This window comes from Apostichopus japonicus, chromosome 13 (assembly GCF_037975245.1).
Source record: "Apostichopus japonicus isolate 1M-3 chromosome 13, ASM3797524v1, whole genome shotgun sequence".
Taxonomy (NCBI): Eukaryota; Metazoa; Echinodermata; class Holothuroidea; order Aspidochirotida; family Stichopodidae; genus Apostichopus; species Apostichopus japonicus.
The window spans coordinates 1,380,727-1,406,496 of record NC_092573.1 but is presented as its reverse complement, the minus strand read 5'-3'; the positions used below and the strand labels follow the sequence as shown (position 1 = coordinate 1,406,496).

The window sequence follows — 25,770 nt, the reverse complement described above, 5'->3', positions numbered from 1 at the left end:
TGTGAAGCTGATTCTGTTTATGCTTTTATTGCTCATAATCCAACTACCTTCCATTAACTAAAGACACAAAACTCATCATATTGTAAGTATAACACTAACATGATGAAATGTCTCTTTAAAGAGTCTTCTACCAACATGATTCTCTTCCGGAGTTCCTTTCATTAAATAGCTAACTAATGACTGTTTTTGCTCTTTCTAGCATCTTTATGTCATGATGGAGGCTGCCCGTGTCTCATCTATTGCCCCCGGCAACAGACCATCATTTCTGGCAGCAAGAGAGGAGAGATTGCTCTCTTTGACTTACGTCAGAGAAAGATCAGGCAAACATTCCAAGCTCACGAGTCTGGCATAAGGAGCCTAGCCATCAGTCCTTGTGAGAGCTTCTTTGTCAGTGGTTCAGCGGAGGGTAACATCAAGGTAAAGTGTCAGAGATGTTGTTATCCTAACACAGAATGTGTATTAACTAGAGGCAAGCCTAAGGTTATGTAATGTAATGAATCAGATGTGAGAGATGATGCATTCTAAGACACTTGCAGTTTCATTGAACATGTCATATATTTGTTGTCTGTACACTAGGATTTTTGGGATATTCTGTCTGCTAGTGGGAGGGGGATAACCCCTCCCCCCACACCCCCCAGATGGATAAGTGGTTGCACCCCTGAAGATGAGAATGTTACATGTTTACAAGCTGAATCTGCCTTTGGACAATCTGTTGTGTATGTTACTTTCATGTCACACTTCCCTTGTAAGTACAGAATGTGAAGTAGGAATATCCTATTTCTATTTAAATAAAGGTTATAATAAAGTAATTATTCATTCGTCTCTTCCATTAGGTCTGGTCACTGGAGGCCCATGGACTACTTCACTGCTTTGCTGGCCAGCACCCTAAGGGTAGCTTTTTCCGACCAGGGACCACAGGGGTGTTACAACTAGCAGTACTACAGCCCAATTACCTCTACTCATGTGGTGCGGATGGAACATTTAAATGGAGAACGCTCCCCGAACAACATGAAGATCAGATTGCATAAAGGAAGCATCTTCTAAGAAAACTCCCCATACTTTGAATTACCTGACCAGGTTTAATGACTAAACAAGAAGAAAAAGAGAATCATGGATAAGATGTTGGCTACAGCTGATGAATCACCAGTAAATGGTTACTTGTATAACTACTTTTCCAATGTAGGGATAAGTTTTAGATTTCCATTGAGTTAAATATTCAGTGCAAATGTGCATTACGTTGTACCATCCTTGCCCTCATCTCATCCTTGCAAATTATTGGAGCAAAAAGAAGAAGAATCCCAGTACATTATTATTCCCGTAAAACACACTCCATCTTCATCGGCACTAATCATTTGTTTCCTTTCGTTTAATACCAAAGCAATATTATCTCATTTCTTTGTTTTTTTTTTGTCTTTTAGCTAAATTGTTAATTAATTTATTTTAAGGATATCTTGAAGGATATCTCTATGGTGATCATGTGGATAAATAGCAAACAGCCTTAAATTAAGCACAAAAAAAATAGATAGTGAGATAGGAGCAAATCAAAGGAAGGACGTGCTTTCTCGATGACAGCTGCTTAATGGTGTCAAAGAATAGTGAGATAGAGAGACCATTTCAAATTTTGAAATCAAGGATGCATCTACTCATGTTATCATCATCAATAAATGGTTCTCTTTGGTTTCATAGCAGAAAGACTATATTAATGTTTTATTCTTATGTTGATCATATTTATTTCATTGGTGATAATGTCATATTATTTTAATGTATGCATTCCCTGATTTGCTTTCCAGTTGAAGATGTGATATGAAAACTCATATGTACAATACTTAGAGATTTATGTTGTTATGTACTATTTATGTGTGAAAGTGTATATAGGTCATTAAATTATGAAGGAAAAAAACTCATTCATTTTTTTTAAATCAAAATATGTGTCTTGAATATTGTGTAACTAACTGATTGAGTTTTTGTGATCATTATAACATTCTATAATTAATTTTTACAATCTTTCCCCAATTTTTTTTCTGTGAAATCTCTCCTGTTTGGGTCCTAAATGTTGTATGAAAGCATTTATTTCTGTTAAATACAAAAGTTATACAAAAAAATATAAATTGCTATTTATATTAACCCATCTGGTGAATTACTAATAGATGGATAATGAAGGGCAGCGCCATATATGTTGTATATGAGAATCGAGTTACATACACTGTTGCTAGTATCAAAATTTGATGAATGTAGCTCGTCTCTGTAAGCCATGAAATATTTCCGTTTATGTTTTGCACAAACGTTACAGGTGCAGGGTACAGAAAATGTTGCAGATAATATGAATAACGTATGTGGTTATCTATTTTTAACAGCAATGTGATAAGTAAATATATTGAAACATTCTGCAATGTGGTATTCTTTCAGAAAAGACAAAAAATTCTCCAGAAAAGTTTATCTTGGTGTTGCTTCACAATTGTTTTGTTTTTTGAGCGACTGGATAAATTCATCTCATCCACATCTTTTTTTCAGGTTTAGACATTTTTCAGCATCTTGAAAAAGATGTAATTTAGATCACAATATCATACTTTGAGATCTTACTCAACTAAAGATTTCCAATTTTTTGAAGGGTTGTCTTTGACAATGTGAAATTTGCCAATTTACACATTGTTACCGCATTTAAATTTTATGCAAAAGAAGTTGACTCGTTCAAAAAAAATAATCAAGGATGATTGTTCTCATAAAAGTATTTTTGAAGATGTGGACTAGAAAAAAAAAGAAGAATAATTGATCAATGTTGTAGAAAGCTAGATAGTCAAGATTTTTCTAGAGCATCAAACAAAAGATGTTTAATAACATGTGCAAGAGCCTGTTTTGCTTCAAGAAAACCAAATTGAATCAATAAAGTGTCTATTGAGAAAAATAATATTAGAAGCCATTGTTTGTGTTTTTCTTTTGTATTTTGCTTATGTCTTGTAAAACTCCTCTTCAATTATTGGAAAGTTCAAAGTTGGCACAGTTGATTGTGTCCAAAGTAGAATGTCTACCTCATCAGAATCACATAAGCAGAAAATACACCAAATTTGTGCGACGTACAGATTTTGGCTGAATATGCTTCTTTTAATATCGTATGTGCAATCTGGGTGGACTTGCAAAATATCTGAACATTTTGGTAGTTTTCGGCCAAGTTTCAATAAATACGGTGTGAAAAGCTTTCTCGAAGGCTAAACTTGGTGAGAAAATATATATACCTAGTTATCAATTTGTTCATATTTTGTTTGTGCAAAATATATGAACTTCACAAAGTCCACAAAAACAAAAATAAATGCTGAATCATTGGTGTATAGAGGGCATAACTCTGGCATGGACGGAATGTTGTGAACACACTGTATAAGCACCTTGTATTATCCTAACATAACTTCTGTCAATAATTAATGCTGCCAAAGATGCCACTTAACACCAGAATTGGTCACAAATTTTTTTTTTATTTGAAAACCATCCTCAGTCTCTGCCAATAATTTCTGGAGTTCAAACCTGTGAAAAACTATTACTTGGAAATTGTTCTCTTTGAGAAGGATTTTTATTCCTCTTGTGCCCTAGTCCTCACAAATTATCATCTTCAGATGAAGTCATCTCATCTACCTCTTCGTCGTTATCATCTGATGCCGAAGAGGAAGAAGCAGCTGCACTAATGTTATCTTCATGTTTCGTCTTCGGCTTGCGCCTCGGCCTCATACCCTCTCTATCCTGTTAATGAAATAGATTATAAAATGCTTTGCAGAAATGCAAAATATGAAGATGATATAAAATGCTTTATTCATAAATTTCCCAAATTTTGAGTCCTATGGTTTACCTACCAGTATTGTCTCAAATTATTCTAGACATGACATAAAATTGCACTTCCAATTTCTAAACTTTTATAGTTCAAATAACATTATTTACCAAATTACAAATTATTTGCATTCAAAAGATGATGTGTCTGCATTGTCACCAGTGACAGACCTCATCTTTGAAATTGAATTGGGTGCAGTTCCAATTGACAGTGTAGTGAATGTACATTGTTTGTTAGTATGTGATAAGAAAGGTGAATAAAGTTTAGAATGTTCACTTTCAGTATGCTGTCTCAGTGTTGATATTAATGTTTCCAAAATTAGTATAAAGTGCAAGGTAGAGTGAAAAGACATGTAATCTACCATGTAGAGTACAAAGCCATTGCAAAACTGAGTACAAGTACAGCTGGTACACTGGTTTGGGTACAAATATGAGTCCCACCTCACTGAAAATCAGTACAACACGGTATAAAATAGAAATATATATATTACTTGAGTGGTAAAACGAGTGCATCTGGTGGAAAGTGAACAAGTTCTGATGATATGAGGAAATAATGTACACAACTAGTTACTTACTAAAAATATTACACAATAACAGAAACAAATTTGGACAAATGAGAAGGCTCAGACCTGGGAATGGTACAGCGAACCTATAGTGCTGTGACTATAATGTTATTCTAGGCTGGGTGAGTCGGTGCACAAGATAATGAAAATGTACATGTTTGTGATGTTTACCTGCTTCAGATATGCCACGAATCCTTCTTTTCCCTTTTGAATATTAGATGAAAATGTATTACATCATTATCATTAACATTGCAAGTCATCACATAACTTTGATTCATCTGTAGGGTATCACAATAAAGTGATTACTTCTTCAGGGTAATGGAAGTAAGGAGTTTTTGGTTCCTTGCTTTAGCAAAAGGAACCTATGCAGTCAGGTTGGCGTGTGTGTGTATGAGTGTGTGTGGGTGTGTGTGTGTGTGTGTGTGTGTGCGTCTGTGACACTTGCTTGGATACGCTCTATCTCAATAAGGGAATGTTGGATTGAGGCCAAACTTGGACTATAGATCCGCCATATGGAGAAGGTGTGCCCTATTGTTTCTGGTGGCCACAAAGGTCACCAAAGGTCAGTTATGGTCCAAAAACCGAAAATATTAAAACTGCAATAACTCTCAGTGCCAATGTGTGACAAGATTGATATTTTGGGACAAGTTGTGAACTGGTTAGCAGAGCATTTTCAAACTTAACAGTCATGTGATCCGAGGTCACCAAAGGTCAATTAATGATAAAAAACTAGTTTTTTGGGGATAACTTGAGAACAAAATGTCTGTTAGGGTTGGGAGTTGCTTCAATGTTATCCAATTGTTGACCCGCATCTGGGTGACCCTTGACCTCAATTTGACCTCTGGTGACCTTTACATGTTTTGGGGGATTTTTACAGTTTTGATGCTATTTTCAGATGTCAAAGGTACCTTCTGATCATAATTGTCATCAGGTTGACCCCGTGTGACCTTTATGTGAGAAGTTATATGGGGTCAAAGTTTTTCGGTCGGAGTTAGGATGGTTGTACAGACTTGTCGTTTTGTTTTTTGGAATCAGGAGATTAAACTACATCTGAAACCAAGGTCAAAAGGTCAAAGGTCACATTAGAAAAAATGTGCTTATTTTGGGAGGAAACGAGCAAAAAAGAAAATGTTTGGTTTTGATGCTAGATTTGGATCTCAAAGGTACCTTCCGATCAAAAATGTCAATTAGTTGACACCCGTGTGACCTTTGTGTGCGAAGTTATACGAGGTCAAAGTTAATTTTCAGACATTTAATGCAATAACTCCCAGTTCCAAGGTGTGACATGGTTCATATTTTTGGACAAGTTGCAAATGGTATAGGGGAATATTTTCAAACTTAACGGTCATGTGATACGAGGTCACCAAAGGTCAATTAATGTTAAAAAACTAGTATTTTGGGGATAGCAAATGGACAAAGAAAAAATGTTTGAATTTGTATAGTTTGATGCTCTAATTTAGGTCTCATCAATCAAAAATGTCAATAAGTTGACCCAAGGTGACCTTTGTATGTTAAGTTATATGAGGTCAAAGTTAATTTTCAGACATTTAGTGTAATAACTCCCAGCGCCTAGGTGTTACACAGTTGATATTTTGAGACAAGTTGCAAATGGTATAGGGGAATATTTTCAAACTTAACAGTCATGTGATCCGAGGTCAACAAAGGTCAATTAATGATGAAAAACTAGTATTTTTGCGATATCTTGAGAACAAATTGTCCGTTAGGGTTGGGAGTTGCTTCAATGTAATCCAATTGTCGACCCGCATCTGGGTGACCCTTGACCTCAATTTGACCTCTGGTGACCTTTCCGTGTTTTGTGAATTTTTACAGTTTCGATGCTATTTTCAGATGTCAAAGGTACCTTCTGATCATAAATGTCAATTAGTTGACACCCGTGTGACCTTCGTGTGCGAAGTTATATGAGGTCAAAGTTAATTTTCAGACATTTAATGCAATAACTCCCAGTTCCAAGGTGTGACAAGGTTGATATTTTTGGAGTAGTTGCAAATGGTATAGAGGAATATTTTCAAACTTAACGGTCATGTGATACAAGGTCACCAAAGGTCAATTTATGATAAAAAACTAGTATTTTTGCGATAACTTAAGAACAAGTTGTCTGTTAGGGTTGGGAGTTGCTTCAATGTAATCCATTTGTCGACCCACATCTGGGTGACCCTTGACCTCAATTTGACCTCTGGTGACCTTTTCGTGTTTTGTGGAATTTTACAGTTTCGATGCTATTTTCAGATGTTAAAGGTACCTTCTGATCATAAATGTCAATAAGTTGACCCCCGTGTGACCTTCGTGTGTGAAGTTATATGAGGTCAAAGTTAATTTTTAGACATTTAGTGTAATAACTCCCAGTACCAAGGTGTTACACAGTTGATATTTTGAGACAAGTTGCAAATGGTATAGGGGAATATTTTCAAACTTAACGGTAATGTGATCCGAGGTCACCAAAGGTCAATTAATGATAAAAAACTAGTATTTTTGCGATAACTTGAAAACAAATTGTACGTTAGGGTTGGGAGTTGCTTCAATGTAATCCATTTGTCGACCCGCATCTGGGTGACCCTTGATCTCAATTTGACCTCTGGTGACCTTTTCGTGTTTTGTGGAATTTTACAGTTTCGATGCTATTTTCAGATGTTAAAGGTACCTTCTGATCATAAATGTCAATGGGTTGACCCCCGTGTGACCTTCGTGTGCGAAGTTATATGAGGTCAAAGTTAATTTTCAGACATTTAGTGTAATAACTCCCAGTTCCAAGGTGTGACAAGCTTGATATTTTTGGACAAGTTGCAAATGGTATAGGGGAATATTTTCAAACTTAATGGTCATGTGATCCAACGTCACCAAAGGTCAGCTAATGTTAAAAAAGTAGTATTTTGGGGCGGGGAGAAAATGGGCAAAGAAAAAATGTTTGAATTTTTACAGTCATGCTCTATTTAGGTCTCACCGATCAAAAATGTCAATTGGTTGACCTCCGGGTGACCTTTGTGTGTGAAGTGATGTATACAAGTTCAAAGTTAATTTTTTGACATTTAATGCAATTAAATCTCAATGCCAAGGTGTGACATGGTTGATATTTTGGGACAAGTTTTGAATGGGGTGGTGGAACATTTTGAAACTTAAAGGTCATGTCATCTGAGGTCACCAATGTTATCATATCTGTTGACACGCTTGTAGGTCTCTTATATTTCTTATATTTTCGACGCCATATTTAGATCTCAAAAGTGTCTTTTGATCAAAAATCTGATCACATTTTGTGATCACAAAAGTGTTGGCTATAGTGTTGGTTACTTTATGGGAACATGTAGGACCACAATTACTTGGACTATTTGAGCCCAATCTTGCTTGATAATATTATGTGTATTGTCATATACCCCAAGCAAGGAACCACAGTGCCCTTGGGCTCTTGTTATAAATTTAATTACATTTTCTAAATATTGATTTTACTTGAAATACTGAGCAAATATTATCTTGCATTTTTTTCAACTGAGACAGTTCAAATTTGCTAAGTTAATCAAATGTAACAAACTTTTAATTCTGTTAGCTTCAGTCTAGCAACATAATACATTCTTAAAATCAAGGTTGTGTTTTACACGATTCCTGTAGGCTAGTTCCAACTGTTTGGATCCAAAGGATTAAAAAAAAAAAAAAAACAAGTTTCAACCAACAGTTAAGTCCTACATGAATCCTGCTTGTTTAAAATCTTGTCCTATTTCAGGAGTCAGAAGCATAAAAACCCAAGCAAACTTACCCTGTAGTCCAGAATCTTTTCGCTCATTATTTTCATGTCTGAAGTGTGCTGCAGAATCTGGGTCTTTAAGTTGTCAATTTCTCTGGTTTGTTGGATTTTCTGTCTTTCAATGGCAGCTAATTCCTTGGCCAATAAGTCACTAATCCTGCAAAATTAAGATCAAAGCATAAATTAGTAAAGTCACATAACAAATTATGCTACACTACACTTCAACCTGTACATACATATAAACCTGGACTATTACACTACACTATACCGTACCCTGTACATACATATAAACCTGGACTATTACACTACACTATACCGTACCCTGTACATACATGTAAACCTGGACTATTACACTACACTATACCGTACCCTGTACATACATATAAACCTGGACTATTACACTACACTATACCGTACCCTGTACATACATGTAAACCTGGACTATTAGACTACACTATACCGTACCCTGTACGTACATGTAAACCTGGACTATTAGACTACACTATACCGTACCCTGTACGTACATGTAAACCTGGACTATTAGACTACACTATACCGTACCCTGTACGTACATATAAACCTGGACTATTAGACTACACTATACCGTACCCTGTACGTACATGTAAACCTGGACTATTAGACTACACTATACCGTACCCTGTACGTACATGTAAACCTGGACTATTACACTACACTATACCGTACCCTGTACGTACATGTAAACCTGGACTATTAGACTACACTATACCGTACCCTGTACGTACATGTAAACCTGGACTGTTAGACTACACTATACCGTACCCTGTACGTACATGTAAACCTGGACTGTTAGACTACACTATACCGTACCCTGTACGTACATGTAAACCTGGACTGTTAGACTACACTATACCGTACCCTGTACGTACATGTAAACCTGGACTGTTAGACTACACTATACCGTACCCTGTACGTACATGTAAACCTGGACTGTTAGACTACACTATACCGTACCCTGTACGTACATGTAAACCTGGACTATAACACTACACTATACCGTACCCTGTACGTACATGTAAACCTGGACTATTAGACTACACTATACCGTACCCTGTACGTACATGTAAACCTGGACTATTAGACTACACTATACCGTACCCTGTACGTACATGTAAACCTGGACTATTAGACTACACTATACCGTACCCTGTACATACATGTAAACCTGGACTATTACACTACTCTACACATTACACTAACTTATAATGTATCCTACACCCCTGCTTTCCAATGGAGGCCCCATTTGTTTGGAGGGTCGCCACAAAACTCAGAATGATAAAGAAATTACTACCATTTTTTGGGAAAAACGGTAGAATAATCTTGAACAGTAATTACCCCAAAAATTGCATAATCTAATAAAATAATAAAGCACCTTGCATCACAATAAAATTTTCTCAAAGGTCGTTCCCAGGCCACAACATTCAACCACTGGAGGGTCACCAAGATGATGAAGTTAAAAATTGAGGTCACCAAGCAACAATTTTTGAACACCCTACAGTCAGACCTACACTATACAGTACTAAACTACAATAATCCTATGTAGAAAGATATTCTGATTTTTGCTGTAACACCAACCTCTATAAAGTATTTCCCACTTTAAACCCCACTAATATCAAGTATAAAGACCCTCTGATATAACATTCTAACAAGAGGACGAAAAGGAGTTAAAAGCCTTACTTGTGATATTCATCATGAACTGCTTTGGAGAACTTCTTTGTTTCTCTGATGACCTCACGGTAAGTTGGAGCTGGTGATGTGGAAATTAATATATTCAAGGAAAATATATGAAGAATAAATTCATTTGCCAAACTTCTCCACAATTAAAGGGTGCCTGTCTCTACAACACAGACCAGTTAAATATGATGGTGACATCATTCATGCTAGATTAAGTTCACTACAAACTACTTAAGTTCACTACCAACTTAAACCAGCATTGCCTACAAGGGAGGTGGGGGGGGTAGGTAATATTGAGTGAGGGGGTATGCACAATACATTTCTAACTTTTAATCAAGTAGAGCTTCCAGGAGAAATATCACACATGTCACACACCTAGCTTACACAATTAAAGTAAACGATCTTAAAGAAATATCTCCAGTACCTCAAGTTGGAGGAGGTTTGCTATTATAAACCCCAATAGGGACAAGAGAATTAACTAGGCACTGTGCTTCTTGTATTAACCCTCTCCCCCTCCTCCCCCTCACCCTCCCTCCTTGTTCCAGGAGAATTTCTCTTCAATCATGAGACACACACGTTGATCAACTTAAAGAATATTGTAAATGATCCTTTTGGCATTCACAAAATGAGATGACAGGCTCCAGAAGTGCATACTTATGGTATGTCAAAAAAAATACTTCAGATTAACTAGATATCAAGCCCTTATATTTGGAACTGGACTAGTGATGTCGAAGATCAGAGACTCTCAGTATGACAAATTAACCACATATTAGTGAAGAAATGAAAAAAATATGAAAGCAAGGTATTAATTATAAAAGGATATTGTAATCGCGATACTTCTGTTCGTCTGACATTTCTTCCCCTCATTTCATTGCTGGAGAGTCCTTTCATATGTAAATAGTGGGCAACCAATGGGCTACGGCCTTGCAAATTGAAATGGACCCTTTCAAACTCAGGACCTGGACCAATTTGGTGAGACTGTCAAAATTATATGAAAGAGAGAAAGCACATATTAATGTCACCACAATCAACACTACTTCCAAGGACAACACCAGTTGTTACAACACCACCATCACCAATAACACCAGCAACACCAATCATTTACAAGTTCAGTGCTGTATAAAGAAAAGTTGTTGAAGTAACATAAAGTTGTTGAAGGAGTTGAAGTTGTTGAAATAATCATAAAAGTTGTTGAAATAGCACATAAGTTGTTGAAATAGCATCAAGTTGTTGAAATAATAATAAAAGTTGTTGAAATAGCATATAAGTTGTTGAAATAGCATCAAGTTGTGGAAATAATAAAAATTCTCCAAGTTGAACCGGTATCAGAGTAATACGGTATAAGAGATGAAAGTTTAGGAGGGCAGTTGTCTCCGTGCCACTTTCAGGATGCTTACATTGCTTATCGGTTTGTCAGTTTTCCATCCCATCCTCCCTCCACGCCCCCCTAAAACTTGCCTAATGTGCCCATATGGTAAAAATGATACATGTATGCTAAACTGATTCCTAAATGTATGTAAAGTTTAAAAGCAATGAGCCATTTTAAGATCACCTACCTCCCTGGGAGTCAATGGCAGAGAGATAGCTAACTTCTTAACGCCTGGAACATCCTTGTCATTTGGATTCAATTTTTGACTTCTAGAGATATGAGCCGTTTCTGTTCGACTGCCCTGAGGATGATGGTCAGCTAAGTCCAAAGCATTCAGATCCTTGCTCTCTACCAACTCAAAATTGATTGAGAAATCAGCTACAAAGAAAAGGAACTTATTATTCAAGTCATATTTACAGATATATTTGACAAACATTGAGAGAGGTTTATGATGTTTATCAATTTCGGAAATTTGCTTTTCATAATTAGACGACAGAGGAGAGGATGTTCCTTCTTACCCTGAGGATTAACTTTTCCATCTTTCATCAAGATGACCTTGTTTGGGTCTACTTCTTGGGCTTTGCTCATACTCTTAGGTTGTAACTTCATTACATTCCAATGTGAGTAGGCTTCAGGCTGTGATTTCACCCCTGAAGTTGAGGGGAAGAAGAAAAAAAACAATTTAGTGTTAAATTTGATAACAGTACTAGTACAAGAATGCTTGAAGCACTCACTGAAATGTTATCATATTTGTGATTGTTGATCCATTTTCATTGCATGTCACTGGCATTCAGAGTGAGGGACGTACTGAACAGTAAAGTACTCAATCCCACATAACACACCCCCCTCCCCCTCCCTCCTCCCCAACACCACTTCCACCATCTACCTATCCCATTCTATGATGCTCTTGTCATGATTATTCCTCTCTATTCCTACCAGTTACCCAACACCAAACAGAGGCTGATAATCTCTTGTTTTAAAGTACTTTCTGATTCTCCCATTCCACCATTTTTCTCCTCACCTCCTGCATCAACCATATTCTACCATCTGTTAACTCACCAGCCACCCATTCAGAGCAAAGGCTTACAATCTCTTGTTTAAATTGATCATCCATTCGATTGTGTGAATCAATAAATGCCTCCCAGTATGCAGCAAAGACTGTCTGAGCCAAACAATCGGCATAGACCTACAGGAAAAACAAGATAAAACACAAACCAGATCAGAAAATAAGTTGACCTCCCACTCAAGGAGATGATGATTTCAGCTTCTGTAATCTGGAAGATTTTATATCTCACTGCCACCTTTCTTAAGACAAAATTTTAGTACCTAAGCAGGCTCACATTTCCAGTGATTTCACACACATTTAGGCTACATGAATATTACTATTACTACAAAATATGAAGAGAGGAACAACATCTATCCAAAGAATCATGTGAAATTATGAAGATTGAAAAAATAAAACGAAAATGGTAGAGCAAACTGATTTCCAAAATTTAACAAAATACCTGAAAAAACTTGTCTTTTATATCTGGATTGACGCTTGTGAAAAGAGCCACAAAACTATCTGAAATTCGGTTAAAAATTTGTCTCTGTTCTTCGGTACGATGTCTCTGCAGATGAAAGAGAAGATGGAATTGAACTATTTCGTAGAGGTAGCATCCAGTGAAAATATATCTTTCATTCCTCTCAGCCCACCGCCCGCTCCTCATCCACCCCCTCCCCTCCCCACTTGTTAGATATCCCCATTTATATCAGTCATTTCACAGGACCTAGCCTTACCTCATACTTATCCAGAAAGAACCACCAGAAAATATCTTGCATGACTGCAACTGAAGCTTCTGACTGGAAAAGTTTCCTCCAAAACTTACTGAAACCAGTCTGATTGGGATCAAAGAAAAACAAATTTTTGCAGAAAGTCACACTCAAAACATGAACACTTTCTCACCATTCTTACAAAACTTCAAAAGTCTGTTATCTTCTTTTGTATCTATAAAGTTATTCTAGAAATTCTGAAAAGATTGTTTTGATGGATGAACTTAACATGTTTAGCTTTAAAATGGTAAATCTCTCCATTTGAGGATATAAGATATTAGTTTTTGAAACATAAAAGATAAACTATATGTAGCTTACATTGAATTCCTGAGCCCGTGTTACTCTGTCTAATAACTGAGGAGCTTCAAGGCCATGTGGAAGTTCTGTTAGTTCGGTGGGTTTGAAGCCTGGGTAGGTCATAACCTGTGAGAAATAAAGGGAAACAGAGATTAACACCTTTCACCATGGGCAAAGTGGATCTCTGTATGAATAAATGTCACAAAGCATGTTTTGCCAAAGTGGATTAAAATCATCTCTTTGGCAGGGAATAATTTTGCATTGAAAATTTGTGTCAAAAGTTTGTCTCTTATCATAAATAATAATGTCTTCCCTCATGAGTACTCTATAAATTTGCATAGTTATTTATAATTTACATAATAAAATGAGGCCACCCTACCTCCACACTCCTAGCTTTGCTTCCCAGTATCAGGGCCCTCATCTCAGTAGCTTTATCTTTCCGGCTCTGCTTCTGATGGGCCCTGACTGCATCTGAGTTGGCTGCCTTCTCCATGACTATTAAATAATAAATAACAAAAAACAAATAAGTTTAGGTTATCCACAGCTGGCACAAAATTACTGAATACGAAAAGGATGACACAAGTTGTAAATTACTCTGAAATGTAGAATCCTAGTAACTTGTAAGAAAACCTGCATTAATAATATAATGCAAACCTTGACCCCCCATGGCATACCATGACAATAAGACAACGTTGACTATTCAATATCATCACAGACAACATGTCATTTTAAAGCATGTGAATACTCAAATAACCACTGATAACTAGGAAACATCATCTGTCATATTTCAAAGCTCTTTTCAGTTCTAGATCAACTTTCCTTGAATCACTAATAAAGGTTGACAGAAAAACTATCTGCTATTCTGTAAGTTGTTATAAGTTGATAAATATGTCATTACTTAAGAAACTTGTCAAAACATTTTGAAATTGCATCTCAAACATGATACGTAAACAAATATTTTGAATGTTTTAGTGTTAGTGTATCATTCAGGAAACAGTTAACTTGCTGATAAAAAACCTTGCCACTGATGGCAAATCAAACAAGCTTACTCCTTCCGGATGCGTTCAAAGAATTTGGAGGCAGGTTAAAATTATCGTATGTGCAATCTCCATCCCTTCAAACTGGCCAATCACTGACATGTTCACTGACCAAACCTACAGATTTATGTAAAACTATGTATGTAGTCCAAGTATTTTAAGCAGATTTCTTTCTTTGTTTGAAACTTAATATTACTTCAATAGACGGGTGAGAGAACATATTATTACTCCAAAATCTGAGTAAATTTGAGTTTGTTAATACCTAGTCTAACAAAAATACATACTGGAAGTTTAACACAAAAATTTTTTTTTTTTCACATAGTAGTTAAAGATTATTCTTTAAGAATCTGAATATTTTCCTTAAAGACATTCATGGTCAAATGCTTCCATTTAAAAGTAGGTACAGATTATTAACAGGCTTTGTGAAGATTAATTTAATTTAATTTAACACACTGCAAAACAAAATGATGGGATAGATATTAGGCATATTACTGTAGGTGAGAAGGAAATTGTCACGTGGGGTCACGCAATTGTTACCAATTTAAACGTTATGGAAGGAAAAAATATATGATTAGGAAGAAAAATGCATTAGATTTCATTTCAAAGAATTTATGACAACACTAAAACAATAAATATGAGTTTAAATTAATATGAGTTCATGAAACAAGGTTACACGGAAAAGGAAAACGAGTTATGGAAAGATATTGTTACTACCCATCCCTACTATAACACTCAATGTTAGGCTTAATATGTTATAAAGATAGTAAATTTATTTTTAAAATATTCCATACTGTATTAGTCCTTCATTTTCCTTCTTAATTCTTAACTTTTCACCATTTTGATATGCCTGATATGATGAAGGTTGAGCAGTTGAAATGAAATGAGCCATTTCTAAGTTTTTGATGCTACATCCATAGTTTCTCCTTAACAGAAATTCATAATTGCAGCTCATGAGTTCTAATGTAACCACTGAAATTTTACATATTTACATATTTATATACACTTTGGAAGTAATATGTCATAAGAAGTTTGGAACCAGACTAATTCAACTTTCCTTTCAGGCACTAGTATGAACATATATGTAACAGGTTGTTGTAAGGTTATAACACCAAGAATGAGGTTTGCCTGTACATGATTAATGTTAAAGAATATAATAGCAGAAACAACACACATGGTAAATTGAATCATGAGAAGACAATATTGGCAGTGATAGTCAGAGAATGTGCAAGGAGAAAAATTGAAGGATAATGTGAACATCTGGATACGTACCTGCATTGTATACAACTGGTCCTATAAATACCAAACATTAAAAGTGAAAAATATCATAAAAAATTCTACTCAGTCATTTTGGGTAGAAATATTTAGAAGGTGAATGACTAAATTTCATCATGTTGTGATATTCCTCATCCATCAGTAATGGTTGTAACATCGAAACTGTCTGTATACACTCAAAGGTCATTTAACCTTTCTTGTGAGTCATATGTATTGACCTCTCACTCCCCCCCCCCTCCCCTCCTTCCACTCTTATTCCTCCCATATATGAGAGAAAAATCAACAACAATGGGCCACCATTGATAGCAGTTTTTTATATTGCTACTGTTAGGACAGGAATGCTTATTACGATCATAATCAATTCCTGATGGTTAGAACTTTTAAAATATCTGTCAACATTTAGCTTGTTAAAATCTGAGGCCAGCACAGAGGACATTTAATATTATCAGACTGAAACTTCTATAGTAGGATAAACTACTCTGTGGAACATGCTGCTGAGCTAGTGGCTTCATCAGAAGAGCAGACTGGAATGCCCCTCTCTTTCCCACCCCCCACCTCCTCTCCAAGCTTGAATCCACTCCCCCCCCCCCCTCTAACCTCCTCCTCTTCGAGCTTGACTCTTGATGCTAGCTCCTAATTCAGCCATTCCATTTCCCTCTACAGCTGGGAAGATGCGATAATGACTTGATATTTAAGTTTAGCCTGAAGCAGGTGTCATATACCAGTACTTACCTGAACTGGGTGATTGGAACATATTTCCCATTCCTATTGCTCGCGTCTCATCTGTAACTATCATTTGGGCATAGACGTCTAACCTCCTCTGCAGGTTGTCTATCTTTGTGTCTAAGTTATCCAGAATATTTGTTGCAACAGCTGATCCATATCATTAAGAAATAATTGCAATATCCTTCTAAGGACATAACAAAGCTAAATCTGACTTTGATGAGGATTTTAATAACTTAAAAAAAAGTGTTTACATCTCCTCCTCACAGGAACAACTCTAATTTTTGGTGCAAAGATATCAGCTAAACATCTTGCCAAATCCATTAACACAGAAATTGTTTTACCCCTTTACTACCTGCCCTCTTGATGCTGATACAATCTGATTCCAGAGAATGCAGAAAAAGGCATTCCCATTTTGTTCATTCATATCATATTTTATTACAATGATGCAATTAAACCAAACAGCAGAAATCAAGCTGTCATTACCTTATCCACTGTGACTTGTGTCATTTAATTACTTGTATTGGCAAGATCTAATATTGTAAACAAAAAGAAACAATCTACATACAACGTTTCAATCTAGTGTAGCTCGACACTTAAGCCCAGCCAGCTTGTGATTATAATCCACTGTACTATTCCTCATAACATTACCTCACCTCAATAAAGAGTACCTAAATCAAATAATTTGGTAAAAACAAAATATTTTGAACAAAACCTCACGTTACTCAAATCCCCCTCCCACACCAGGTGACCCATAGACAAAGTGGCTTCCAAAATATTTAAAAAAAAAACAGGTAAACAGCTTTTTGGACATACAAACTTCAACAACCACCTAACCATTTAAAAAATTGTAAACATGTTATATCTACAACAGAAGCCTTTGAATCCAATAGAGGCACCTCAGCTTCTTTGAACCTAAACAGACCACCCCCCCCCCCCCAAAAAATATATATATATATATATATATATATATATATATATATATACTAGATATTTTGACAGACTTGATATCTGAGTGTGTGAAGAGTTGTTTCAAAGGATACGAGCATGTTCTCTGAAGGACTCGATGATTTCATCAACAGAGCCCAACATATTCCTCTCACTCTCCAGGTCAAATTTGGTGTCACTGTCATTGATGACGGGCCAGTCGGACTGTTGGTTTATAAAAAAGAAGGTTAATCCTCAGAAATGGTTATGCGCTCTGTATGACAGTAAACAACTAGAACTGAAATAGAACAAGCATTATGAGATTTACAACACTTTCTGTGCACATGGCTAGTAGGATGCATCCAGCCTTATATAGGAAATATCTAGATACAAGATAGCAGTTCACAAGCCATAAAATGCTTCTCAACCTCCAAGCATCTGAGATAACAATTGAAAAGGGGGAATTTTTTGGCAGTAACATTTAGTTTGCTGGACTATCATTATCAATATTACTTAACTGCTGCTATACAGTGATATACATTGCTGGACTTCTTGACATGCTACCCATTCATGCAATACTGATATTCTGCTTGTTAGCAAAGATTATTTGTAAATACTTAACATTTCCTTTAACTTTATCCCTAGCGTGCACAATCACATAGCTAGACTGCAGAATCTTCATATTAAAATGGATTCAAGCTAAAAGTGACACCACTATAATTACCAGATAATTAAGAGGGAATGAGGAAGGTAAAAGCCAGAGAATGAAATGTGAAGATAACAGGTTTACATTCTATCATAAATTTACCCTAGTCGAAACGATCAAAGCAAAAACATGCAAAATAGCCAGTATGAGAGTTTGTCATGGCTTAATACTTCTGTCTTAATTGCCCTATATATCCTTTCAAATGTAAATTACAAACCAGTCTTTCTTTCTTTAGAAATTCCTCAAAGGTTGATGGCGGTTCTGATTCGTTGACCTGTGCATCTGCTTTTCCTGCAACCCTGTCCCCCTCACTGCCACTGAGAATCATGTTAATTGCTCCTGTGTGAGAAAAATAAAATGAACATCACTGACACCATGCACTGTCATCTGGAAAAAGGATTGCCATTGATTTTACATCCTGAAGACCAGTCCAAGGCTGTATAAACGGAACCCATTGAAACTTAAGTAGTTGTTTCCTAAATTTTTTGACCCACATCCTGCTCCCCCCCCCCCCTCCAACAGCCAAGCTATGTTTAGAACAAAGTGGGAGGAGTTCCAAAGAGAAGACCAATGAGGTAAAACAAGAAATATCTCAATCTGCTACAGTTTCTGGGAGCTTCGCTCCCTGGACACCCATTGGGACTTTTAAATACATTCCATTGAACTGAGTTTCTCTTTCAAGTGTATTTTATGCTTAAAGGCATTGAAGACTCGGCCCAAACCCCGTGCGGCCATCTGAAAAAGTTAACTTTCCGTTGCTTGCAAGTGACGTTTGTTCGTGTCGCTACAAAATGCAGACAGTACAGTAATGAAACGTGATACCTTGTTATCTTTAGCTGGACCTGAGATGTCCATCGCTGTATTGTTTGTACACTGTGCTGTGGGTATTGACCGCAGCTGTATGTACTGACTGTACACTAGTGTCTAATTACCGATGGTAGCAAGCTGTGTGTGTGTATTTTCTGGGATCGATGGTGGTGTCTGACACTTCTGTTACACCTCATTCGAAACTAGGTCAGATTACCGCCATTAGACGTTCCTTTAAATTAATCATTTGAAAAGTGAAGATGTAGGCCTATATCACACATGCATTTTTTTATTATAATTGCTACTAGAGAACAAAACGCTTCAGCTTTCCAGAGGCTTTGCCACCTGAACCCAAACATAAACAGTTCAACTTTCATGATATCCACCAAAATGTGGGCAAAAAAAAATCTTCAACGGAAGATGCTCGAGAGTGCCATATCCGGACGTCTATAAGTACCAAATTTAAACAGATGCTCACCCAAGGTTAATACAGACTCTCCTTTGGGGACTCTTAATTACATGCACTTCCTCCTTGCTACCACACTTCTCCCAGCCCCAGACATCTAACAAATGCGGATCAATCTTGATGGCTCACCTGTTATATTTCTGTAAAACCGATAAATTGTTTTGACAGTCAACAGGTTCTGGAAAACAAATGCTTAACTTTACGCTAATTTTTGTTCACTTACACTGGTTAAATGCCCCGATGTTCCCTTAGTTACATAAAGCGCCTGCTAAATGAAGTCTGACTGTAATGCGCAAGCATTATTTGCTAAAAATCTATGTTGAAAATGCTAGTACCACAGCCTGTCTGGTTTCACGTAAAGTAAAGGTCGACACGAGCAACAAATATCTCCTCGCTTCCACTCTCTAGAACCTGCAATGGATAAAGTTCAGTTCAATAACGAAGTAAGTTTCTTCTTCTATTCTTTCATTTTCTGCAAACCGATCGTTGCGGGTTGTTATTTCTACAAATGAGATTAGAATCTTCACAACACATGTTTGTAACCTATGTCATGCTGTTAGTAGTAGTTAAACGAAACTTTGTTTCTTATTGCACAAATTAATAGTTATTGCCATATTGCCTGTTGGTGTGAACTTGTAATTGAGTCTTTCCTATTCTACAACCAGATGAATAAGGTAAATGACCTAAGGCCTAACTTTAGAATCCGTACCATATGAATGGAAAGCTTACTTCGAATCGACAGAATAAGGTTAGGGGTTAGAAAGTAGGGTTAAGGAGTAGGGTTAGGGGTTAGGAATTACAGGTAGGGCTTAGGAAGTAGGGTTAGGAAATAGGGAATATGGTAAGGGAGTAGGGTAAGGAAGTAGGGAATAGGGTTAGGGGTTAAGTAGGGTCGATTGGTACGGATTCTAAATTAGTACCTGACCTAACTACTCACCTGCAATCCTTTACTTGCTTAGCTGTCTACTGTACCTGTCCACTAATAAATAATATTAGTAATAGTAGCATGGACACTTCGTATTTGGACACCTAAGCCTTAAAACCCCCAAAACTATAACTTCCTTTTATTGACAAATATGTAAGAACTTGCTTGCACACGGGTCATTTTGGAGAGAAAATAACTGTAGCTTCGTAGTTTTTCGTGAAATTGGCTCTTGCTGAATGTTGTCATGGTGAAATCGTGTATTTCTTAGGGGTGTTCGAACTTCGCAGTGTTCCGAACTTCGCAATACTGACTATACTGCAGCTCAGATTTGGGACCCTTATATGGTCTCAGCCCAAGATAAAATAGAAAAAAATCAAAGGAAGACAGCATATAAATAATCATCTGTAAAGTAATCTAGGGCCTAGCCAAAGATCTAAGATATGCTAGAATTCAAATGGGCCTAGTAATCAGTCAAAATGGTCACTTCAGTCCTCTACATGTTATTGTTAGGTATTTTGATATAAGCAGAAAATTAAGGAGAAAGTCAACATGATAGGTTGTAAAAAATTTTGGTTGAAATTGTTGGAATATGTTCTGGGAGAATCCTTCCTGCACTATCAATTTTCATTCTATTTGTTTCATCCTCCTGATCCTGATAGTATGAAGTATCGTAGGAGCTCTGATACTGATAAACTTCAACTTGATATCATATTATGATTTGTTCTTACATTTGTTCTTTGTTTTCACCAGGTTGTTATAATGAGGAAAACTGTAAAGAAGGTAAAGGTACAAGTGGTGAAGAATCTGACAAGACAAATAAAACAGTTAAGAAACAAAAAGTAAGTCAATTTCAATGATACAAAGAATATTTTAAGTGTTATACTGTAGCTACATGTAAACAAAAATGACCTGCTGAAAGGGGAATTCTGCCATTGCCAAATGCAACTGCAGATCAATATAGGTGACTCATCTCTTTTAAGAATCAAAAATCATTTGCTTCAAGCCTTTACTGAAAATTATTTAAATGTAGATATATATAGATATATATATGTATATAAAATAAGGATTTTATTTATGTAACTTGAATGTATTCAGTCTTTCAAATATATCTTTTGCTACCATTAGAGGTAAACCTGAAGAATTGGAGAAAAACAAAAGAAGATGTGATAGATTGGTAGAAGTTATGCAAGCCATGAAACGCTGGGTACCTGATGATGTCACATACTCAGCTTTGATGAAGACTGGTACCACTAATGAGGTCAGTTGTAAATTCAGGATTGTGTTTGCAGTTGAGGTCTTACAGTGCCATGCATTTGAACCTTTTCAAGTATTTTTTATAGCCAAGTGAGATATTGAGTTTGAATATAGTAAGGTGCTTTGAGGCTGTTCTGATATCCTCTATTTGTTAAGGAAAATTGGGAACTTTCAAATGGTAACATCATGTTGTATTCTGATTTTGATATCATTAGTGTATGCAAGCTGCATGCAAGTTTATACAAGTGTATGCAAGCTGGTGAGGATTTATTACCTGACCCTCCAGCCTACTGTCCATGAACTAAATCTAAGGCCACACTAGTTAGTTACCAAGAAAGTGTACTTTGGAGACTACAGTATATGGAAGTATATATGTTAACATGGTGACCATTATCATAGTTAAAATATGATTACTATTTTTATTGTCACATTTGTGCAGTTGTAATCTGGGTATCAGTGAAGGAGGATGTAGAATAGATATATGTTAATCTTCTACCTAGTTGAGTTTGTCATTATTTCTACTTGTGTTGTCTACATTACATACGTGTGTACTACACAACAGATCGTTAACATGTTAGTAATTGATAATATTTATGATTTCAAGTAAACTGTTTAGCTGTGAGCTGTTTAAACTTTGAAGTTTGATTATGGCAGTGAAAAGTCATCCATTTAGATAAACCACCATCTCTTCTGCACCAATATTACATATAAAATAAATTTTTGTTGTAGATTTCCCTTCTTCTTGTTTTCTTTGCAGGTGATGGAAACAGCAAGAGAAAAGGCTCTTTCTCGGCTTATAAAACATCCAGTATTTGTAAAGAGATTAGCCACCTTCAAAGGTAGTATCTTTAATATGTTACATTACAATTGCTGCTGAATTTAAGCATACTTCTTACAGGTAGTACTGAGAGAAATGTTTCCAAGAAAAAATGAAGATAAATGTTATTATTATTCTTAGATATTAAAACATTCATGAAAATCACTGTTGGTTTACTATAAAGATAACCAGGTTCTCCTATAGCATCACCTTTTAGGTTTATGTTTGTCTGATTTTCAAAGAAGAAGCATTTTAATTAATACAATTACTAAGGAGAGAAACACAATGTAAGTGGAGTGTAATAATATGTAAGAGATTCACTGATGTTTGGCTTTATATGTTGAGTTTTGCAAGTTATATGCATGTAGTGGTAATTTTGTTTATTGACGAGATAGTTTCTTCTCCGTATCTTACATGCTTCCATATTTGTGTCTTTATTTTTTTCAGATTTAGTCACACCAGATCTGTTGCAGTCAAAGAGACAGCATAAAAAACCCAAAAAAGTCAGGAAAGAAGAAGAAAAAATAAGAGATGAAGATGACATGAACTTGACCAAAGAAATAAAAGAAAATGAAGCAAACAAGTCAGATATGCCAGAGAAAAATCCATCAGAATCTCATGATGAGGAGAAGGAAGAGGAAGAGGAGGAGGAGGAAGAGGAGGAGGAGGAGGAAAGTGAGCAGGAAAGTGATGAAGATGAAGGAGAATCATTTTTTCTGTCTTCAAAGAGAGGAAACTCTGAAGCAAAGTCAACGTGAGTCTCTTGTGTTGTTTGTATTTTCTTGCTCACTGAGATTTTATGATTGCAATAATTTCATAACTGGGTATTTAATAATTATCCTGATGTATTCGAGTGGCAGCTCAGGTTCTGACATCTTTCGACCTCAAAATATTTTGCCCTCTAGCAGAAGCTGTAGAGTTGTTGTATCACATTAGGTTCTAAAATATATTATCTATGTACAAACGTTCTTCAAGTTGCAATTCTTGAGAAGTTATATATGGTATGTAAGATTTTACACATCTAAACAACCTTGAATCCATTGGTGGCAAGTAACATGGCTTTTATGACATCAACATTCCCTTTCAGGAAATATAATTAACATTGTTCTCAGGTGTTGACCTCAAGTGACCTTTGACTTATACCACAATGTTTCCTTTATATGTACTTTGTAGATTGAAATCCAACCCCCCATCAGATGAAACTACAACTGATTTAAGGACCAGCAACTTAACAGATGAAGGAGATATTGCTATGACATCACTTGAAGATGATGATGAACTTGTCAAGGAAGAGAAAACGGAGCAGGGTATTAGACCGGAGAAAAGGCCTAGGGGAACATCAGTAGCTAAGGTAGACCTGCCTAACCAAACAGCAAAACAGTCCAAGCATAGACACATACCAGGAATAAGTGCCCCAATATCCATTCAAAGTCCAGAAGGAAGCGGTAAGTGATGAAACACAGTTTGGGTTTTACATGGGTAGTACATACATACTATCCCTAATTTTGGTGGTGTTGTAGTTCCATGAATTTTGGTGTGTAGTTCCATATATAATGTGAATGTGTTATACTTATTTCCAATTTGAGGGTAATTCAAAATATTGTCTTGAAATCTTTGTATTCATAGTTATAGATGATGATTGAAATGCATGTGATCTTGAAATCTATGGGAAATTTTTTAGCTACAGCAGAGTAACCTTGTTTATTCATCAATCAGTATTTATAAAGCGCTGATATCGCGGAACACTTCAAAAGCTCCTTGAAAGAGAAAGGTTTTAAGCTGTGTCTTGAACCTATTCAGTGAGTAGTAATGTCCGAGTTCATTTGGCATGGAATTCCATAAACGAGGGCCAGTTCTAGAAAATGCACGACCACCATATCCATCGAATTTGAAGAGAGGGTCAATGAAGAGATTAGCATGTTGAAAGCGGAGTGAACGAGTTGGCTTGTAAGGGGAGATGAGATCACACAAATATTGAGGTGTTTGCCCATGAAGGGCCTTCCAAGTTAGCAAAAGAATTTTTTAGTTGATTCTTTGATGAATTGGAGGCCAGTAAAGGTTCACTTTCTTAGATGTTGCATCATACTTGAACTTGTATCTTTCTTTCCTCCAGTTCCTTCAAACCGTGGAAGAGGAAGGGGCACTGCAACAGGAAGAGGAAGGGGCACTGCAACAGGAAGAGGAAGGGGCACTGCAACAGGTCCCCGTACCAGATCTCACTCAGATGGTCCTCTTAAGAACATGTCACCCGAAGTTTTCTCGAATCGTGGACGTGGACGAGGCCGTGGAAACAATTCGATTTCTTCATACCGTGGAGGAGACAAACCCCTCTCTTCAAAATCACATACGTACCAAGAACAGAGAAACAAAAGTTCATTACCAACAAAGCAGAGAGAACCCTTGGAGGATAACAAGGATAAAGAAATGCATCCATCTTGGCTAGCAAAGAAAAGACAAAAGGTTGTCCACAATTTTGCTGGAAAGAAAACAACATTTAGCGATGGTTGATGTTTGCTGCAGAAGTTATAATTGGCTATCACAACTGAAGAACGCATTTTGCTGGCATCTCCCGGAAGTGCAATAGAGAAAACTGAGTGTTCCCACGATTGGGCTATGAGGAATGCATGGAATAAGTTTTTTATGTGTTGTTTAGAGGTTTTCTAGATTGTTGCAGGAAGAGAAATTGTTGAAGTGCAAGCTATGAAAGTGATATCCAAGAAACGGTGTTATAAAGCTAGCTTGGACAGAGTGAACATGTGTTATAATGCAGGTTCTCTGTGAACTGTTGGTGGTTATCTGAAATGTCAGCAAAAGAAAATTTATTGAAGCATAACGTAGGGAGGTGATATATATGAAATAGTGTCAAGTTAGCTCGGACAAAGAGAAAATAAGAAAACCAAGAATTTATAATTGTCTGCTTGAAAAAGGTTCTCTTGTTGGCCATCTTTTGAAACTGGATTTGATGTGTATAACATGACACTGTGGCATGAGAGTGTGTCATGGTCTTGGACAGGTTCCAGCTTGCATCTACACTCCTGTTATTGTTTGCAAATCTGTTGTAAATTGTCAGCAGAAACTATGGAAACATACTTGATAACAAGTTACAACTTTCTCATTAAATCCCTTCTTTTCTGCTTTCTGGGTTGTATCACCAAAAGCAGGGATTTGACCCTGGGGTACTCTATGCATGGTACTATGGTTTCTGACTGGAGCTCTACCCCACCCCCCAACTCCTCGCACCACAAGGAAAGGGTAATATAGTGGGGGTTGCCACAGACTAAGAGTTGAATAACTCTGTTGGTAGAACACAAGACCAATTCTGTTCAGGTAGAAATATTCTTTGCTCTTTCAAGATGAATTATAGATGGTACAGAATGGTGCTGCACATTACAACTGGTTCAAACTTTGGAGGGATTGTTGGGAAGTTGTTCCTGTAGAAAAAGTTTTAGAAAGGAGACTGAAAGGTGACATGGTTACCACCTTGTATCTGTTTATATAACCGAAGCACATAATAACACCCT

At 36.5% G+C, this 25,770-nt stretch overlaps 3 protein-coding genes across 4 annotated transcripts in view; 2 read left to right on the top strand and 1 right to left on the bottom strand.

The window, feature by feature from the left end:
* LOC139978951 (dmX-like protein 1) overlaps nt 1–2,913 on the top strand; it is a 69,256-nt gene extending 66,343 nt beyond the window's left edge. For both annotated transcript variants that reach the window (XM_071989541.1, XM_071989540.1), the window contains 2 exons: nt 200–417; nt 834–2,913. In XM_071989541.1, coding sequence (XP_071845642.1) covers nt 200–417; nt 834–1,028 — 413 coding nt within the window. In that variant the 3' untranslated portion in view covers nt 1,029–2,913. The remainder of the gene's footprint in view (nt 1–199; nt 418–833) is intronic.
* On the bottom strand, nt 1,922–19,529 carry LOC139978955 (protein FAM227B-like). The gene is made up of 17 exons (XM_071989547.1): nt 19,383–19,529; nt 18,198–18,319; nt 17,391–17,499; nt 16,357–16,497; nt 15,622–15,642; nt 13,695–13,810; nt 13,337–13,441; nt 12,986–13,084; nt 12,712–12,816; nt 12,266–12,392; nt 11,725–11,856; nt 11,394–11,584; nt 10,661–10,815; nt 9,841–9,918; nt 8,137–8,281; nt 4,545–4,577; nt 1,922–3,726 (listed from the first exon to the last, which is right to left on the bottom strand). Exons 2-17 carry the CDS (start codon nt 18,306–18,308, stop codon nt 3,583–3,585), a joined length of 1,812 nt encoding a protein of 603 aa, XP_071845648.1. The 5' UTR covers nt 18,309–18,319; nt 19,383–19,529; the 3' UTR covers nt 1,922–3,582.
* Nucleotides 19,530–19,547: 18 nt separating this feature from the next.
* On the top strand, nt 19,548–25,723 carry LOC139978954 (uncharacterized). The gene is made up of 7 exons (XM_071989546.1): nt 19,548–19,696; nt 20,929–21,017; nt 21,304–21,436; nt 22,190–22,271; nt 22,697–23,003; nt 23,423–23,694; nt 24,363–25,723. Exons 1-7 carry the CDS (start codon nt 19,670–19,672, stop codon nt 24,755–24,757), a joined length of 1,305 nt encoding a protein of 434 aa, XP_071845647.1. The 5' UTR covers nt 19,548–19,669; the 3' UTR covers nt 24,758–25,723.
* The last annotated feature ends 47 nt before the right edge of the window (nt 25,724–25,770 follow it).

Bases quoted from the DNA above. Each gene is read 5' to 3' on its own strand.
- LOC139978955 (XM_071989547.1), bottom strand. From the start codon at position 18,308: ATGATTCTCAGTGGCAGTGAGGGGGACAGGGTTGCAGGAAAAGCAGAT. The intron at 17,500-18,197 runs GTTTGTAATTTA...ATAAACCAACAG, and splicing joins TTCTAAAGAAAGAAAGACTG to TCCGACTGGCCCGTCATCAA. The intron at 9,919-10,660 runs ATATCCTTTTAT...ATTAATTTCCAC, and splicing joins ACAGAAGTATCGCGATTACA to ATCACCAGCTCCAACTTACC.
- LOC139978954 (XM_071989546.1), top strand. From the start codon at position 19,670: ATGGATAAAGTTCAGTTCAATAACGAA. The intron at 21,018-21,303 runs GTAAGTCAATTT...TGCTACCATTAG, and splicing joins AAACAGTTAAGAAACAAAAA to AGGTAAACCTGAAGAATTGG. The intron at 23,695-24,362 runs GTAAGTGATGAA...TCTTTCCTCCAG, and splicing joins TCAAAGTCCAGAAGGAAGCG to TTCCTTCAAACCGTGGAAGA.